This window comes from Engystomops pustulosus, chromosome 7 (genome assembly GCF_040894005.1).
Source record: "Engystomops pustulosus chromosome 7, aEngPut4.maternal, whole genome shotgun sequence".
Taxonomy (NCBI): domain Eukaryota; kingdom Metazoa; phylum Chordata; class Amphibia; order Anura; family Leptodactylidae; genus Engystomops; species Engystomops pustulosus.
Genome location: NC_092417.1, coordinates 169717233 through 169736596, shown reverse-complemented (window position 1 = coordinate 169736596; position 19364 = coordinate 169717233). Strand labels below are relative to the sequence as shown.

At 42.2% G+C, this 19364-nt stretch overlaps 1 protein-coding gene across 2 annotated transcripts in view; it reads right to left on the bottom strand.

The window, feature by feature from the left end:
• Positions 1–19364, bottom strand: part of PRMT3 (protein arginine methyltransferase 3) — a 70181-nt gene that overhangs the window by 50675 nt on the left and 142 nt on the right. Inside the window, exons 2-10 of one of the 2 annotated variants that reach the window (XM_072118930.1) lie at positions 19093–19207; positions 18922–19004; positions 17978–18027; positions 17732–17834; positions 16657–16810; positions 15152–15296; positions 9870–9935; positions 6303–6424; positions 458–557 (exon numbers count right to left, since the gene is read on the bottom strand). In XM_072118930.1, the coding sequence (XP_071975031.1) occupies positions 458–557; positions 6303–6424; positions 9870–9935; positions 15152–15296; positions 16657–16810; positions 17732–17834; positions 17978–18027; positions 18922–19004; positions 19093–19207 (938 nt within the window). Of the gene's footprint in view, positions 1–457; positions 558–6302; positions 6425–9869; positions 9936–15151; positions 15297–16656; positions 16811–17731; positions 17835–17977; positions 18028–18921; positions 19005–19092; positions 19363–19364 lie in introns of those variants that run through there. The other variant, XM_072118928.1, reaches the window with a different exon arrangement.

Sequence of the window (19364 nt, the reverse complement as noted above, 5' to 3'; positions counted from 1 at the left end):
ATTACACTCCAGCAGTGATATAAGAGGAGGAGCCGATATCATCACATCTTATTACACTCCAGCAGTGATATAAGAGGAGGAGCCGATATCATCACATCTTATTACACTCCAGCAGTGATATAAGAGGAGGAACCGATATCATCACATCTTATTACACTCCAGCAGTGATATAAGAGGAGGAGCCGATATCATCACATCTTATTACACTCCAGCAGTGATATAAGAGGAGGAGCCGATATCATCACATCTTATTACACTCCAGCAGTGATATAAGAGGAGGAGCCGATATCATCACATCTTATTACACTCCAGCAGTGATATAAGAGGAGCGGACATTATCAGTACAAGACATATTGGGAATGACAGACGCTTCTTCTTTAAATAATTTCACCTAAGAAGTTGTTGTATATCTCTCAGCATGAATAATGCCGCCATCCCCCTGCGCCGTGCGACTTACCATCCATTCTGATATAATTATATCCACTTTCTCCAGCGGTAAATCAATCTCTTCTATTCTTCCTTTAATCAGTGAGATTCTATCTTCCAACTTATTCAGGCTGAAAGCAAGAGGCGAACATTGTTAGGAGCGAGACGTCCAGACAGCGAGCGCAATCACGCAGGAGCATCTTGTGTATCACACATCCTCCCTAGACTGAGACATCCAATATTCTGCTAGTCTGGAATCTGTAGGATCTATAGGTCAGACTACAGGATATAGAAATCCCCAAATAAGTCATTCCTTAGTCATATTCACTTTTAGGGACTATAGATGACAACAAATGGGGGTCACTATTACAGCCCCCCAATGGTTGTCACCCAGCTATACTACACTACAGCTCTGCACAGCTGCTAAACTGTGAGACACAGTATATAAGAACATGAAGATCCGCAGAGTTTTCATCTTTGGGATGTTCTCTTGTAGAGAATTAAGTCGATTTAGCAATACAGTAGTGCAGTATCCTTTCCAACATCCACGGCACAGCGCCCCCCCTAACCATCTGCCTGTGCAAGGAACTGCAGTATGACTCCATCAAAATCCATCAGGATAAACCAGGGACATTACTCATAGATCCAGGCACCGGCACTGTGATAATCTTCTTATATTTGTTATCCTTGGCCTCCTTCCTTCTAAAATCAACTTCTAAAATTATGCTAATAAGCCAGAAGGGCTCTGATGGGTATTACCAGGGCTCCTCCGTGCTGTAGCTTCAAAGACTGATACACAGTCGACCCGCCTCGTTTAATCTAACACAGCGGGAGGGGGTGGGGGAAGTGCTATTGTACAGTGTAACAGTATTGATACTTTCCTATGGGAGTAGATAAAAGCGGTGTTTGTCCTGATCTTCCTGTTTCATGAACATCGGTGCTAGCTCAGTAGTAAAAAGACTTACACTACTAGGATCAGAAGGTGAGGATTCAACTCTGTAAATCACACAAGAAGTTAGATAAATCCTGAAGAAGAGCTGAGAGTCCTCACTAGAGGGGATCAATCTCGGTCCAGGTCCGATGGACACGACAGCTCCGGAATTATTCCCTGCGGAGAAGCCCCTTATCTTATCCCTCTCTCCGCTATCTCTGGCTGCCGGCGCTCGCCGCTGCCCGGGAATCTCATTAAAAGCGTAATTGAAAAAGACGACCTCGCGAAACAAAGAAATGAGGGGCTGGGAAGGGCGCGGGGGGCTGTGAACTCTTGAACCGGCCCTCGGACAGCGAGGGTGATATATCAATTAGGTATTCAGAAAATGGAGACATAGGATGAGAGGAGGAGCTGTCAGGGCAGGTAGGTTGGTACAGAATCGCCAACAGCGCCATTTCGGCTCCTTGACACAGAACCAATAGAGCAGCGATCCCACAGGAAGACACAGGGTTAATATTTTGTATCATTACCTCTTTATGTATTATCATAGAACACACAGTGCTACAATGTATCTATACCTACTACAATGATATCATCTGGACTGTATAATAAGCTTCTGCATAAGATCAGGCCAATCAAAACCTATTGATTCTAGGAGAGTGTTATGGGCATGCTCTGTGATGCCTGCGGAGGTCATAGCATAGGAAAGGGAAGGAGGCGATCTGAAACATCACCTACTGATTCTGTGTGAGGTTGTTGTGGGCACACAACGTCACTGGGTAGGGAGAAGGAGGAGAGCTGTGATCATTACCTATTGATTTTATGTGAGTGTTGTGGGCATGCTCTGCACCAAGGTCAACATATAGGCAGGGGCCCGAGGTGTTCTGTGACCATTGCCCATTGAGTTTATGTGACAGTTGTGAGCATGCTCTGCACATAGGCCAGGGTAAGGGTAAGAGGTGAGCTGTAATAATTACCTACTGATTCTATGTGACAGTATTGTGGGCATGCACTGTGGCAAGGTCATTGTGTAGGGAGGAGGAGGAGAGATATGACCCTTACCTATTGATTTTATGTGAAATTATTGTGGGCATGCACTGAGCTAAGGTTTTGGTGTAGACAGGGGCAGGAAGTGTGCTGTGACCATTATCTATTGATTTTATGTGAGAGTGTTGTGGGCATGCTCAGAGCTAAGGTCCGGGTGTAGGCAGGGGCAGGAGGTGAGCTATGACTATTACCTATTGATTTTATGTGAGATTATTGTGGGCATGCTCTGAGCTAAGGTCTTGGTGTTGGCAGGGTCAGGAGGTGAGCTGTGACTATTATCTACTAATTTTATGTGAGATCGTTGTGGGCATGCTCAGAGCTAAGGTCCGGGTGTAGGCAGGGGCAGGAGGTGAGCTGTGACTATTATCTATTGATTATATGCGCGATCGTTGTGGGCATGCTCAGAGCTAAGGTCCGGGTGTAGGCAGGGGCAGGATGTAAGCTGTGACTATTATCTATTGATGTTATTTGAGATTATTGTGAGCATGCTCTGTGCTAAGGTCCGGGTGTAGACAGGGGCAGGATGTAAGCGGTGACTATTATCTATTGATTTTATGTGAGATTATTGTGAGCATGCTCTGTTCTAAGGTCCGGGTGTAGGCAGGGGCAGGAGGTGAGCTGTGACTATTATCTATTGATTTTATGCGAGATTGTTGTGGGCATGCTCTGAGCTTAGGTCTTGATGCATAGAGGGGCAGGAGGCTACCCCACAATAGCCCTTTAAACCAACAAAGAAGTAGTAGTAGCATTAAGTATAGTACTTATGTGTTATAGGTGGAGTAACAATAATCCCCCTACTCCCCTCTGTCTATGTGCAGCTGTATCTTTTGACCAGCTACGTTTTAGTTGATTCTAGAATGTTCCCTATAATGGGAATCTTCCCTCTATATCCTAGCTGCAGTGTAAAGCATGGGGGAGATATGATGCAGCCTCCATACATCCAGGTGTTATCTGATGCTTTGCCATTGTGTAGGAGGGTTATATAGGAGAACAATCTGTATATTATAACATGTACTTGCTATAAGGACGTCCGGCTATAGATCACATGGTGCCGGCTCCTTTAAATCTGAAGACAAAGATACAAATCTACTGTGTGTGTAGTTTTAGCAGAGCCTTGTGCCAGTGCTGGGGGGCGGAGGGGGTGACGGCGCCAGCTCAGGCCGCCAAGCATGACCAGGGTCTGTTCCAAGTCAGGCATCAGGCCAAACAGACCCGCACAGCATCCAGCAAAGCGCAGCGCCTCCTATCCAAAACCAATAGCGCAAGGCCTCTGCGGCCGCCCCCGACACCTGCACACAGACACACAGCACAGCGCCAAAGATACACAATGATAAAGTACAATACTAGCTACTGCTCTCTGTTATCAGCCGCTACAATCTGGATACAGATCAATACAATGACAGTAATGACTCCATTATAATCTGTAAGGGCCACGTCCTGCTGTACCTCCATGCTTTACACTGGAGAGATGTGTAATCACACCTTTGTAAATGTTGTTAGTAGCAGCAGGACTGTGATATATGGATGTGTAGTCTCTAAGTGCACTGGGATTTGTCCTCACACTGCTGTGTTCTGTACTCTCTGCAGCCAGTGTTAGGTATTGTCCCTGGAGAGAGATGTAATCATACATTTGTGTATTGCATGTAAGTAGCAGCAAGGCTATGAAATATACACTCACCGGCCACTTTATTAGGTACACCTGTCCAACTGCTCGTTAACACTTAATTTCTAATCAGCCAATCACATGGCGGCAACTCAGTGCATTTAGGCATGTAGACATGGTCAAGACAATCTCCTGCAGTTCTCCCGAGCATCAGTCTGGGGAAGAAAGGTGATTTGTGGCCTTTGAACGTGGCATGGTTGTTGGTGCCAGAAGGGCTGGTCTGAGTATTTCAGAAACTGCCGATCTACTGGGATTTTCACGCACAACCATCTCTAGGGTTTACAGAGAATGGTCCGAAAAAGAAAAAACATCCAGTGAGCGGCAGTTCTGTGGGCGGAAATGCCTTGTTGATGCCAGAGGTCAGAGGAGAATGGGCAGACTGGTTCGAGCTGATAGAAAGGCAACAGTGACTCAAATCGCCACCCATTACAACCAAGGTAGGCAGAAGAGCATCTCTGAACGCACAGTACGTCCAACTTTGAGGCAGATGGGCTACAGCAGCAGAAGACCACACCGGGTGCCACTCCTTTCAGCTAAGAACAGGAAACTGAGGCTACAATCTGCACAAGCTCATCGAAATTGGACAGTAGAAGATTGGAAAAACGTTGCCTGGTCTGATGAGTCTCGATTTCTGCTGCAACATTCGGATGGTAGGGTCAGAATTTGGCGTCAACAACATGAAAGCATGGATCCATCCTGCCTTGTATCAGCGGGTCAGGCTGGTGGTGCTGGTGTCATGGATCCATCCTGCCTTGTATCAGCGGGTCAGGCTGGTGGTGGTGGTGTCATGGTGTGGGGAATATTTTCTTGGCACTCTTTGGGCCCCTTGGTACAACGCCACAGCCTACCTGAGTATTGTTGCTGACCATGTCCATCCCTTTATGAGCACAATGTCCCCTGTAACATCTGATGGCTACTTTCAGCAGGATAATGCGCCATGTCATAAAGCTGGAAGCATCTCAGACTGGTTTCTTGAACATGACAATGAGGTCACTGGACACAAATGGCCTCCACAGTCACCAGATCTCAATCCAATAGAGCATCTTTGGGATGTGGTGGAACGGGAGATTCGCATCATGGATGTGCAGCCGACAAATCTGCGGCAACTGTGTGATGCCATCATGTCAATATGGACCAAAATCTCTGAGGAGCTTCCGGCACCTTGTTGTATCTATGCCACGAAGAATTGAGGCAGTTCTGAAGGCAAAAGGGGGTCCAACCCGTTACTAGCATGGTGGACCTAATAAAGTGGCCAGTGAGTGTAGATTTATATTCCAGAACTGTAGCTGCTGTACTCTGTGTTCTCTTAAGCCAGTGTTAGGTATTGTCCCCGGAGAAATGTGTAATCAGACCTTTGTGCATGTTGTTAGTAGCAGCAGAGCTGTGAAATATGGATCTACATTCCCGGATTGCAGCTTCTGAACTGCGGGCATGTCCTCACACTGCTGTGCTCTGTGCTCTCTGCAGCCAGTGTTAGATATTGTCCCTAGAAAGATGTGTCAGCATATCTTTGTGTGTATTAGTAGCAGCAGGACTGTGAAGTACAGATTTATATTCCATGATTATAGCTGCTGTGCTCTCTGTAGTCAGTGTTAGGTATTGTTCCTGAAGAGCTGTGTAATCAGACCATTGTGTATGTTTTTAGTAGCAGCAGGACTGTGACATATAGATCTATATTGCAGGATTGTAGCTTCTCCAAGTGCCAGCTGTGCTCTCTGAATTGAACTTCTTTACAGTATGTTCCCTTTGCTTCACTGGTTGAATACAACAACAGTCAAAGTAAAGATGCCATGGAACAGTTCGATGGAGAGAGAACAGAGCACAGCAGTGTAAGGACATGCCTACAGTTCTACGATCCCGAAATATAATTCCATATTTCACAGTCCTGCTGCTACTAACAACATAACATCGATATCATTACACATCTGTCCAGAGACAATACATAAGACAGGCTGCAGAGAGCACAGAGCACAGCAGTGCAAGGACTTGCCCACAGTTCAATGATCCCGAAATATAATTCCATATTTCACAGTCCTTCTGCTACTAACAACATACACAGCAATATGATTACACATCTGTCCAGAGACAATACATAAGACAGGCTGCAGAGCAAACAGAGCACAGCAGTGTAAGGACACACCCACAGTTCTACAATCCTGGAATATTATGCCATATTTCACAGTCCTGTTGCTACTAACAACACACAGCACTGGACCCAGCTTTACGCTCTCTTACCGGATAATGTCCATCGCCTGGTAGATGATCTCGGACTGATCAACACCGTAGACTTTCTTGGCACCGGCCTTCGCGGCAAACATTGACAGGATTCCAGTACCGCAACCAACGTCAAGAACAACCTGTGCAAGAGATGACTATAGGTCAATATCATAGTCACATGTGCTCTTACCTACTGAGCCAGGGAGATCAAGAGAAAGGATTAGGGTCACTTGATGACCCCACTTTGATAATTTTGCACATTTTACACCTCTTACCTACTTCTCTTCCGCTCCATCGTTGCGGAGCGGCTTAAAAGTCTCCCATTATACATGACACAGCATCAAAACTATTTTTTGGTGCAATGTGCCACAGCAGAAACTCTTAGCAAATTTCCATCACAGTCGGCGACCAGTAGCATGAAATTACCTGCTAGGACCCCACGAACATAAATCTCTGCAATCATAGAAACCATCTGTATAATCTATCACAGCAGAGAGGAGTTACAACGTATTAACCCTTTAAGACCAATGGTAGTAACAGTGTGTCAGTAACCAAGTGTCAGTGGGTAAGACTACCAAGTTTTATGACAGACTGATTCCTATGACAATGACACAAAAATTATAATACAATATTTGCATAGTCATAAAAGTACATTAATTCATTTTATTTTTTATAAATAGCGCCACTCTTACCCATAGGCTGTGTCCGGTGTAGCAGGTCAGGACTATTTATTTAAATAGATTTGGCATCAACTCGAAAGACAAGGACCAGCATAGCATAATGAAATAGGCAACAGATATTTTGCTTAATGAACGGGTGCAGGGAGGGGACAGAGAGAACTGTGCAGCTGTGAATGTCCATCAGCACAGTTCTCTCAGTCCCCTGCCTGTAGTGAATTCTATGATCCATTTGTGCTCAGCCTTCCATAACAGGACAATAGAGAATCGACTAATCACAGGACTCCATGTATGCAGCACCACCATTCCAACGCCCACTACTGAGAATAACAAAATTACATCCTTCACTACTGCAGACCACCAAGGAAACTGGAAACTACTTCTTAAAGGGGACCTGTAACTACCTCCATTAACTCCAAATCTTTTAATCTTGTAAAATTTGCTCCACTGATTTTCTTGCTAGACCCCACCTTTCCCAAACAATCAATATTATTATTTTAAGTATTCTAGAGTCATATGGGTGGAGCCAGCCTGTCTGCTTAAGCCAAGGACAACCCATTTAACAGAAGTGTGTCTAATTAACACACTGAGCACTAAGCCTAATCAGTATGCTAATATTTTGATGACTAGGCTTTACACTGCCAAGTGGGTGGACCTGAGCAACAGAAGACAGTCTAGCTCCACCCACTAGAAAGTAGAGAATAGGAAACAGCCATTGCTTGGGAACTTAAAAGAAAATAATCAGTTTTGCGGCAGTTGTTAAAGAATGCAAACATTTGGGGTTGATGCTGGTGGAGAAAGGTCTAAATTCCGGTTTCCTTGCTCGCCTTCGGTAGTGAAGGTGTTAATTTTGAGATTTCTAGTGGCGTTTATTGGAATGGCATAGCTGCATAGAAGGAGTCCAGTAGTTTCTCGCTTCTCCAGGCTTCCTTATTCTGTAACAGAAGGCTCAGTGCAAAAATTGATCATATAATTCACTACAGAGAGGGGACTGAGAGAACTGTGCTGATGGCCATTATTACTGCTGCACAGTTCTCTCAGTCCCCTCCCTATAGTGAATTGTATTATCAGTTTGTGTTCAGTCTCCTGTAACAGGTCCAAAAGGCTGTAGAAGTGACTGATCACTGAACGTTCAGCACTACCATTCTAATGACCACTACTGGGAATCTTCAAATAATCCCCTTTAAAAAGTAGATTACAGTTACCCTTATTAGGACATTCCAATTCCAATGCTGCATATATGGAGTCCAGTGGTTAGTCACTTCTCCAGGCGTCCATATTGGTCTGGAAAACAAGGTTGAGTACAAACTGCATTCACTACAGAGAGGGGGCTGAGAGTACTGTGCTGCTGGCCACATACAGCTGCACAGTTCTCTCAGTTCCCTCCCTGTAACGACTATCGGCCCTGTAATAATTTTAACCCTATTTTTGGATACAATGAGTTGGAGGAGGTGTTGAAAGGTCTACTTTAAGTCCTTCTCTGCTCTATACCTAAGGCTAAGCCTGGACGCTACATGTTTATCAGGCTGATGTATGGATCACTATTATGTGCTGTTATACCCATTTCATGTGGTTCTGTGTGTCCACAAGGCATGGATTTCATATAAGCATCAATAAATAAATAAAAATGCTGTACTGACTAAAGAAAGGTAAAAAAAAACATTTAAAAAGTGCAAGTAACCTTGTAACCAGAGGGGTTAATGATGGCTCTTTACATGCGGCTGAGCAGAATCCACAGGGTACAGAACCAAGTGAGAAACGGCTTCTGCAGAGCGAAACGTCCTGCTATAATTGAGGATTGCAGCAAGGCGACTGCGGCTGGCGAGACGGCAGCAGATGACGGCACAGCATGGCCTGGCGACACGCACCCCGGCTCAAGCGCCGGACGGAGAGCGTGAACATTACTTACACAGGATTTACTACTGAGCTCAGGGAAGGATTAGGAAATAGTCATATAACACAGACACTCCTAATACCAGACACACAGCATCATAACACAAGTGCAATAAAGTGTCAGCTCTTCAGGTCATAGATACTTTCAGAAATTAATATCCAAATGTCTGTTCTGCAAGACTAAAAACAAAAAGACTTTAGTAGTTAATCCTTCTGCATCTTAAAAGATGCCTGTGACATTAGTGTGCGCATAATCCCTGCACGCTGGCACCACCGTGCGCATAATCCCTGCACGCTGGCACCACCGTGCGCATAATCCCTGCACGCTGGCACCACCGTGCGCATAATCCCTGCACGCTGGCACCACCGTGCGCATAATCCCTGCACGCTGGCACCACCGTGCGCATAATCCCTGCACGCTGGCACCACCGTGCGCATAATCCCTGCACGCTGGCACCACCGTGCGCATAATCCCTGCACGCTGGCACCACCGTGCGCATAATCCCTGCACGCTGGCATCACCGTGCGCATAATCCCTGCACGCTGGCATCACCCTGTGGAAAATCCCTTCACGGTGGCATCACCATGGGCTTTATTCCTGCATGTTGGAATCACCGTGCGCATAATCCCTGCATAATCTGTGCATATTACTCCCTATAGGATGGATTACTGTGTGAATTATTGTACATCTTTTTTATACATTTATTTTTTTATTTTTTTTTTTTTTAAGTTAAATACACGTTTATTTCTGAAGCTAGGACATAACATATCATTCCATTACAAGCCTCCCCTCCGTACAGTAAAGCTCTCACTTCCCCCCACACACAATCCTGACTCTCATCCTCTTGTTCATAAATAAAAGGGCAGAAAATAAAACCAATCCCCCGTTATCAGCACTCAGCACCCTGGCTCCTCGCAGTTATCCTGCACCAGCATATTAAATCAGCGGCTGTCACCGGCGCACCACTCAGATGTGACCCGCGCCTGCTCAGCCGCCGCATCCACCACTCCTCACCTTGTCCTTAAATAGATCTGAATTCTGGTACATGAAGTTCCTGTAGCTCTCCGTCCGGACTGCGTCCTTTAAAACAAATAATAAAAAAAAAATCATTAAAAATTATATAAAAGAAAACTTTGAAAAAAAAAAAAAATGAAATAAAAAGTAACAAACAAGAATAAGTTTTTTTTTTATTCTGAACAAAATAAATATTTTTACAGGGAAAAAAAAAAAAAAAAAAAAGGAAAATTTTTTAAAAAAATCTCCGGTTGTGATCATTATGTAAAAAGGAGGGCATCGTTTTACCATGAGTAGTTTTAAAAAAAAAAAAAAAATTGTCAATTTAGATATGAAAAAGAAAAAATCCTATGTGATTTTCAGTAAAAAAAATACAACTAAATGCAAAATAATAAAAATGGTCACTGAGAAGTCAAATAAAAAGTTGACTATTTTATAAAATATATATACAAAAACAAACAAAAAAACCCAAAAAAACTGTATTAATTGGGAATAACGTTCTCCCATCAGAAGGCGGCTCCTGCCTGGGATATTGTTAGTTTTTTTTTTCCCATCACCGAGTGTCTCCTGCGGTAATTACAACTAATAGAATGCAAATTGGGTTTGTTATCTCAAGCATGAAGCTCTGCAAAGGTGATCAATTAAAATGACAAGGAAATCGCAGATTCCAAGAGAAAGGGTTTTTTTTTTTTTTTATCCCTCTGTTTTTGACGATCGAGGTAAATACATTTATTTTAATTGTGAGGTTTTTTTAAATTATTGTTTATGTGAAAAACATCTCAGCAGAGAGCGTCTACGATATTGCACCGGGTAATATATGATGGGAGTGCATTGGTTAATTTTATGTTCACAATATTTTTTGCAATATATATATATCTATATCTATCTATAGATATATACTATGTTTTTGTGTGTATATGTGCATGCAATAATATATATAATATATATATATATATATATATATATATATATATATATAATATATTATTGCACATATACACACAAAAACATATAAATATATATTTTTTGTTTTTGTATTTTTTCTCATTCCTGTAAATCCCTCGCTTTGCCCATCCCCTTCCTTCTTTGATTGACAAGCCTTTTTTTCAACCGTACTATGAAACTACTTTAAGATTCCACTACTGTTCCCTGCTATCAACCATCATCACTCAGGGGTGAGGTTTGTTAGAATGTTCTTCAATGGGATAAAAAAGGCAGAAAAAAAAAAAATTAAAAAGTATAAAAAAAAAAAAATCAAAAAAAAAAAAACACACAATACTTGCCCTATGCAGAAAAATATCAACGGTCAAATAAAAATTCGAAAATAGTAGAATGTGTGAATTAATTTGTGTTTAATTCATTATTTGTGTTTCTTTTTAATGTGTAGGGATTCTTAAGTAAAAGAAAAGAAGAAAGTTATTTGCAGGGTGATTCAGTTTCTGTTTCGAGACAGGACACTACTCAATTCTCAAAAAGGCTCTTAAAATTAAAAAATAAATAAATATAAAAAACCCCCAAATTTGTAAAATTCATTTTTTTTTTTCTAGAAGACCAATTTTGCACCCTGTCATCAGCCCCAATCTGGGCTATGGGATAATATAGTATCCAGGGAGACCAGAAAGACTCCACAATGTTTGCTGGACATAGCAGAAATAATAATAAAAAAAAATAAAAAATAAAAAATATATATTCAACAAAAATACTTGATATTTTTTTCAGTTGTACAAAAAAATGCTATATATATATATAATAATAAATATATATAGCATTTTTTGTACAACTATCGAAAAAAAAATATCAATTATTTTTTATTAAATATATATATTTTTTTATATTTGCGTTTTTTAAAATTATATATAATATACACACACACACACACACATTATAATGGTTTTTATGGGGTAAAAGTAAAAAAAAAAAAAAAATTCTAGGCAATCTACCAATATAGCTGCCCTTTTGTCCACGTTTGAAGAGCAGGAATGCGTGACTTAGCACTGAAGAAGAATGCAGAGCCAGGCAATCAGGAGTACAGGAAAGCTGGGTGAGTCTCGTCTTATATGGCTGACTTTACACCCCTCCACACTGTATTATTGGAGATGGCGCCCGTGCGTTAGGATGGTTGGGATACAGACTAGCACCCGCAGATCTCCCAGCCAATCACACGTCGCCCTCTGCTTCCAGGTGACCCCCCCACCAAAGAGCAGCAAATTAATAGCCACGTGTGCTGGAGCGGAGAGCTGAACCGCAAAGCTTTCAATCGATTAACTGAAGCTCAGAGCACAGTTCATGAAGAAATCCAAATATTTTCCGCTACGATGATTTCTCAATTGACGCCTAAACCTTTGCCACTTTTTTGTGGCGTCAGCAAATCGGTCGGATTTACAAAGCAACATTTAACCCTGAGGGGGGTGGGGTGGGGGGTGTTGGTAATGGTGGGAGTGGGGTTGTAGTGACTAAAAGCCTGAAAAAAGAATTACATGATATTAGTAGATCACATGATGTATTTACATGAACTTTTTTATTTTTAGGGAATATCTATTCTCGGGGGGGGGGGGGGGGGGGAGATGAGGCAGAGGTTTAACTACATTAATACATCTCATGTGACCATGGCATGAAATAGTATTCACAACAGGTTCTTCCCCTCCAAGGTCATGGAAGGTCAAAGGAGCAGACAAAATAGGGTGATGCAGGAGAGTTTAGGGTAAAGATCAATTTTAGGCCAAAAGTTGTCCCCAGCTTTCCACAGCCCAAATTTTTTTTTTTAAAAAAAGTATGATAAATATACGTATTTTTCCTTCAGAATTTAATTAAACATATTGGTAAAGGAATAAAAATAAATGTCTTCGTAAATTTTAAAAAATTGTTATAAAAAAAAAAAAAAAAAAAAAAAAAAAAGGAACAAAAGAAAGAAAATATTAAATAAAATACAAATAAAAAGCTAAAGATGGAAAGAAAAAAAAAAGTAGATTGAAAGTATGAATAAAAAGGCATTTTTTTAATTTATTTTTTATTATGGATGGATTTTAAACAATTTAAATTAAATACCGTAATAAAAAAAGTTATTAAATACTGTATTTTAAACAAGGTGTCCCCTATTTTATATTCACCCTCCCCTGCACTAAGCCATGGATTAAGATGTAGCGTAGAGGAAATACCCATTCAGATAAGGATCTTCCATTCACTCACATTTACATCTCATCAGCGTTAAGGTTCCGTGGCTTGAACAATGTATCACTATGAGGGTTTTATGGTTAATACATTGTATCGGTGTGAAGATTCCATGAAGTATAAAATGTATCAGTGGTGAATATTATACACCACGGCTACTCATAGCTTAGTTCTGCTTTGTTACATTGTATCAGTGAACATAATGTATGGTACGTACAATGTATCAGTATGAGGGTTTCATGGGCAATTCCATGTATCAGTATGAAGATTCCGTGCAGCGTAAAATGTATCAGTGGTGAATATTATAGACCGCAGATCCTCATATTTACATCTTAAATCTGCTTCGTTACACTGTATCAGTGGGAAGAATACATGTAGTGTACAATGTATCAGTGGTTCCTCATATCTACATCTTAGCTCAGCTTTGTTACACTGTATCAGTGAGAAGGTTCTATGGAGTGTACAATCTATCAGTGGTGTACATTATACACTGCTGAACCTCATATCTACATCTTAGAATGGCTCCGTTACACTGTATCAGTGGGAAGGCTCCATGCAGTGTACCATGTATCAGTGGTGTATATTATACACTTCGGATCCTCCTATCTACATCTTAGCTCAGCTTTGTTACACTGTATCAGTGAGAAGGTTCTATGGAGTGTACAATGACTGGTGTACATTATACACTGCTGAACCTCATATCTACATCTTAGAATGGCTCCGTTACACTGTATCAGTGGGAAGGCTCCATGCAGTGTACAATGTATCAGTGGTGTAACATTATACACTGCAGATCCTCATATCTACATCTTAGCTCTGCTTCGTTACACTGTGTCAGTGGGAAGTATACATGGAGTGTACAATATACAAGTGGTGTACATTATACACTGCGGATCCTCATATCTACATCTTAGCTCAGCTTCGTTACACTGTATCAGTTGGAAGGTTCCATGGAGAATACAAGGTATCAGTGGTGTATATTATACACTGCGGATCCTGGCTGTAGTAGGGGGCGGGCGCTCACAGAATATTTCTGCAGCTAGAGGACAGCGCTCAAGGTTTTCTCTGATTTAAAGGGAATTGTCTTTTTGCAGCTTCTATACATCATAAATTCTGGTAATTTATCGCCCCCCTAAGACAGAAAACAAAGAACATTGGGCTGTACTACAGAAGGAGCCGCACGGCGACATGGGAAAAATCAGCGCGTCCCCGCGGTCGTGTCTCTACGCAGATAACAGCCGCCACATGTACTAGGTACAAGAGGGACCGCATACAGACAAGTCTCCCGGGTGAGCGACTCCATTTAAAGGACAATTCACCCAAGATGTTACATTTCTAGCTATAAACTGTGACGATGAATGCAACTCAGGGGGTCACATAACACTAAGACGTCTACTTTATCTATTGGAACATTGCTTAATGAGTAATTACATAATATTCTAATAAACCGGTACCTGATTATCTGGAAATCCGGCTAATCCAATTTTCATAATCCGGCTCTGGATAATCAGGCCATAATCAGTGTTGAATCCATAGAATAACCTCAACTTGGTTGAGGCTGCATCTGGAAAAGTTGGGCGACTGCTCAAGCAGGAGCTATACTAAAGGCCATATTGACTGCATTAACCAGAAATAAACTGAATTGATTAGATCTGTAATAACCAATATGGCCACCTGTAAAGATCCCACATGGGTGGTCATCCGGCTTTCCTAAAGTCTTATTCATTTCTGGGAAAGCTGGATGACAACAAATATGGCACCCACCCATCTTTCCCAGACTCCTGTGAATTCTCAATGCAAGATGAGACAGATATAACGTTCAGAAGTCTTGGGTAACAACTCACCTGGAGCCATATCGGAAGCCATATTTGTCACCCAGCTTTCCCAGACAAGAGTAAAAATGGGTGACATTTTACCGCAGCCACTGGTCTGATGCTCACTCATCTTTACCAAGTTATCACATTGCGCTATAATATGTCTGTGCTGTCAGGACAGCGGCTGCTTAGTGCGCGGCGTGGCATTATTATTCCCGTCACAGGGGGTGATTGGCACCGTCATGTTGTATGATTAACCCTCTTGGAATAAGAGTCCCAACACCTGTGTTCTGCTCTAACCTTTAACATCTCTTCATGTATCCCGAAGTGCCCGTAGGAGCCGAAGTACGCGCCGTCCTCATTCTCATCCAGGTCTGCGATGGCCCCAGCGGAAGATGAACCACATCTGACATCTGCGTTCATCACAAAATCCTGCGCAAGTTGTCTGTAATCAATTTCAAACATACCCCAGAGACAGGATTACTGAACCGTGGAAATGAAGAGATGAGGACAGAACGAGTGCCTACAGATGGGACGAGTCCATGCGGTCTATAGAGGGACTGCAGGCAAACACTGCCTCCCCCTAGTGGCCACAGGGTGAAGCCGCACTGCATCCGTCCTCTTCTCATTCCATTATATCCCACAAAATGCACATTAGGCAGATATATGTCCTCAACAACAACATTCCTCGATGACAACCCCTACAACTCACATTTTAAGGAGATCTAAGAGCAGCTTTAATATTAAAAAAGATTGTTTGCAATGAGACAATCCTTTTAAAGGGCATTTGCCACCAGGATGAAGGATTGCATACATATGAGCCAGAGCGGCTCCAGACTTCAATAACACCTATGGAGCCTGGAGCCCCTCAGGCTCATTTGCATACAGTCCTTCATCCTGGTGGTAGATGTCCTTTAAGAATGTAGGACTCCCTGTGAGGGTCATATATAACTTCTAAACCACATATTAAGTTCCCTAATAATATTACGAATGGCTGGAGCACTGACCGCCCATTTGTGGCTTTCATCAAGTGAGGAAGTACAACTCCCAGCATCCCTAGAGTCACAATTGGGAGATTATAGGTCTGAAGCAACTTTACACAATCTTTTGAGGAAGTCTCTATATATTACTAAATGTAAAACTACATTTTCTTTACATGTCTCAGAACCAAGTCGTGTCCTGTGAAAGGTTGTAAGAAAACTCAGGCAGGTACTCTCCCCCACCGTATGTGTGCCTAATCAGCACAATGCCAATTGAATGATGCAGAACAATTGGCTGCTGTAGGAACCTCTGCCTATTTCTGTGGATCTCCCATTTTCTTTAAGACAACTGGCTGCAGTAGAGTCTGTCCTATCTTAATCTATTAAAGGAGCACAGCCATGGCACCCTCCCCCTAGAACTTCCAAGTCATTTTTAAAGACAACTGGCTGCAGCAGGAACCGTCCTCTAATTATGTCTCAGGAGCTCAGACTCCTCTTCAAAAATCCTGTAACAAGATGCAAGACAACTGGCTGCCTTCTATCCAGTATTTTATGTATAACAAGAGCACATCCACGTTCTTTCCCCATAAAACTCCAAAGGCATCTTCAAGACAACTGGCTGCAGCAGAAACCTCCCTCCACCTCCAAAGTTCTGGTATTGTGCTCCTTCAAATTATGTAACGACATAAAATAAATCACATCTGTGCAGCAATCTTGCAGTACCATGAAAAACCACAACATCCAATACAAAAACACTTGGTTATAGACCGTCCTCCATCACATTTGGTCCTCCGTATGGTAGATGCACCTAATAAAACCACCAACCTCATTCTCTGAAGCTCCTGAAGGGCACTGGCCAAGTTGGCTTCTGCTTCCTGTGCCCGGTTCTCCGCCTGCTTTAACCGGTCCTGGAGAGATGGTTCAGTACACTGATTTGTGTTACAAGACTTGCCACCGTCAGGTTCCATGTCTTCAAAGTCTGACAAAATAATCCAAAAGGTAAAAATGTATTCTTCTTATATTTGTTATCCATGGCCTCCTTCCTTCTAAACTCAACTTGAAAAATATTGCTAGTGAGCCAAAGGCCTATGGGGGGCTAATGCTGTTACATTGAGCAGGAGCACTTCCCCCTCCCACTGTGAGGGGGTAAGAGGGTGAGAATGAGACGCGCTGTTGCTGAGTAACAACCGCTTTTGAATCCTGAGCACAGAGGGCTTCTATAACACCCAGAAGACATTTAGGTTCATTAACATAATTTTAAAAGTTGATTTTAGCAGGGAGCAGGCCATGAATAACAAATAAGATTCCAACAGTCACGGTGCCTGGATCTATGAGTAAGTGTCCCTGGTTTAACATGCTTTATGGTGAATTTCATTTAAAGGACATCTACCACCAGGATCAACGATTGGAAACCAAGCACACTGACATACTGGTGTGTGCACCCCTGGCAGGTTCTGCTCTTCTTTTTTTCCTTATTCGCTGTTGTTTTTTAATTATGCAAATGAGCCTGAGAGGCTCCGGGCTCCATAGGTGTTTATGGAGCCTGGAGCCCCTCAGACTCATTTAAATAATTTTTAAAACCTTTTTTCTAAAGAACAAGGGAAGAAGAAGCTCAAAGAAGAGCACATATAACGCCAGAAATGGCGCAAACACCAGTATGTCAGTGTGCTTGGTTTACAATCAGTCATCCTGGTGCTAGATGTCCTTTAATGTATCCACAAAGAGTCGGAGGTACAGAAAGATCACCAGTAACCTGAAGATTGCCTGCACTGATACATTGTAACAAAGCTATAGTATGAGATCAGGACAGGACTTCTTATCAAATGCCAAAATACTGTACTGATACTGTATTATTGTAAATTAACCCTTCCCTGTAATCCCTCGCTGTGGCTGAGCTTACCATACTGAAGTAAACCATCGTCTGGGATGACTGGCTTGAAAAATTCTTCCTTGTCCCAGGGTTTGTGGCCGGAGACATTTGTGAGACTCTCTGCACTGCAGCTCTACAAAATTACAAGAAGCAAATCACTACACATAGGAACACATGGCAACTGTGTGTGAGGGAAGTCACAGTGTAACATCAGTATTGTGGGGACTGTAAAACTAATCCTCCTCGCCATGACTGAGGAGACCACAAGACACTCACTGTAGATCTGATGTAGTTGATGAGTTTGATGTATCCGTAGAAGTCAAGACCTAAGAAACCACAAGACACAAAGAAGTCACTTAGGTAAAATCAGGGCACCCTATGTAAGTATAAGAGCAAATACTGGAAGGGGGCGAGGGGGTGCGGGGGGTCTCCCAAAGTGAAGCCATTGCTTACCTTTTCTAGGATCTCCACTTGCTGTCAGTGAAATTACAATTTATCACTATGTAACCTTTGAGCATTACAAAGCCCTCATAGACTGTTAGCTCTTGTGAGCAGAGTTCTCATTCCTATGGCATCATCTGACCCGGTTATTGCTCTTTAATGTATTATTTTAGTTGAATATGTGCCTCATGATCTGATCAAAGATTTTATAAATATTACCTATACCGATACATTGTAACAAACTCTAAGGAAAGGAGAAAGATTTGTCATACGACTTTGTTACAGTTTGAAAATATTGACTGATATTCAACTGTAACAGACATGATGGTTAAATTCACTGACAGCAACCAGTGATCTGAAAACAATTAACAAATATGGTTAAGAAGGTCAATAGGAGATGAGGCAGGGGTGTAAATAGCCCTGACTTGCAATGCAAAGCCAAGCCGCTATACAGTGTGTTTGGCAAGTAGTAAAAGGGACACAGAGGTCTCCCCCTAAGAGTCTATCAGAAGAGGTTAAATCTGACACTAATCACATATCCTAGGTACAGGTGATCAATTTATCAATTCTGAACTGTCCCTTTAATGATTCTGTCACCCAACTTTTCCCAGATCACTAAATAACAGCCTTACTAAAAAGCATGGGAAAGCTGGGTGACAACCTACTATGGAAAATACACAAATATATCAAGGTGGTTGTTGCCCAGCTTTCTCAAAAATCTTTATAGAGGACCCCCAATCCCATGCCAGCCAATGATTGTGTAATACTCTGCAGTGTACCGTGCAGCGCAATGATCTGCTGGATGTCAAATCGATGCTGGGAGCGGCAGTGGGTGAAGGTCTCTTCTGGTGACGGCTGTGTCCTGTGAAGTAGCAGAGAGGGTTAATACTATGTGTATATATTTAAGATACATGGGCTGTATATAGGAAACTTCCATATAGTGCAGATACCTGTCACAGAACAGACAGCGGACCTCTGCACCAGCACCTCCATCATCCTCATCATCCCAGGCTGCGTCATCATCACCATCTGACAGATCCGGGACGTCATCAAGGTCCTCATCATCTAACAACATTGAGAGCTTCCATAAGCCATAAAACCTGCATACCCTCCCTGAGTATGTATGCATATATTATATTATCATCGGTAAAGTTTTAGCATCAGTAGAACAACAAGTCCCAGCAGTCCCCACCCAGCGCTCTCTATAATAACAGCACATCTC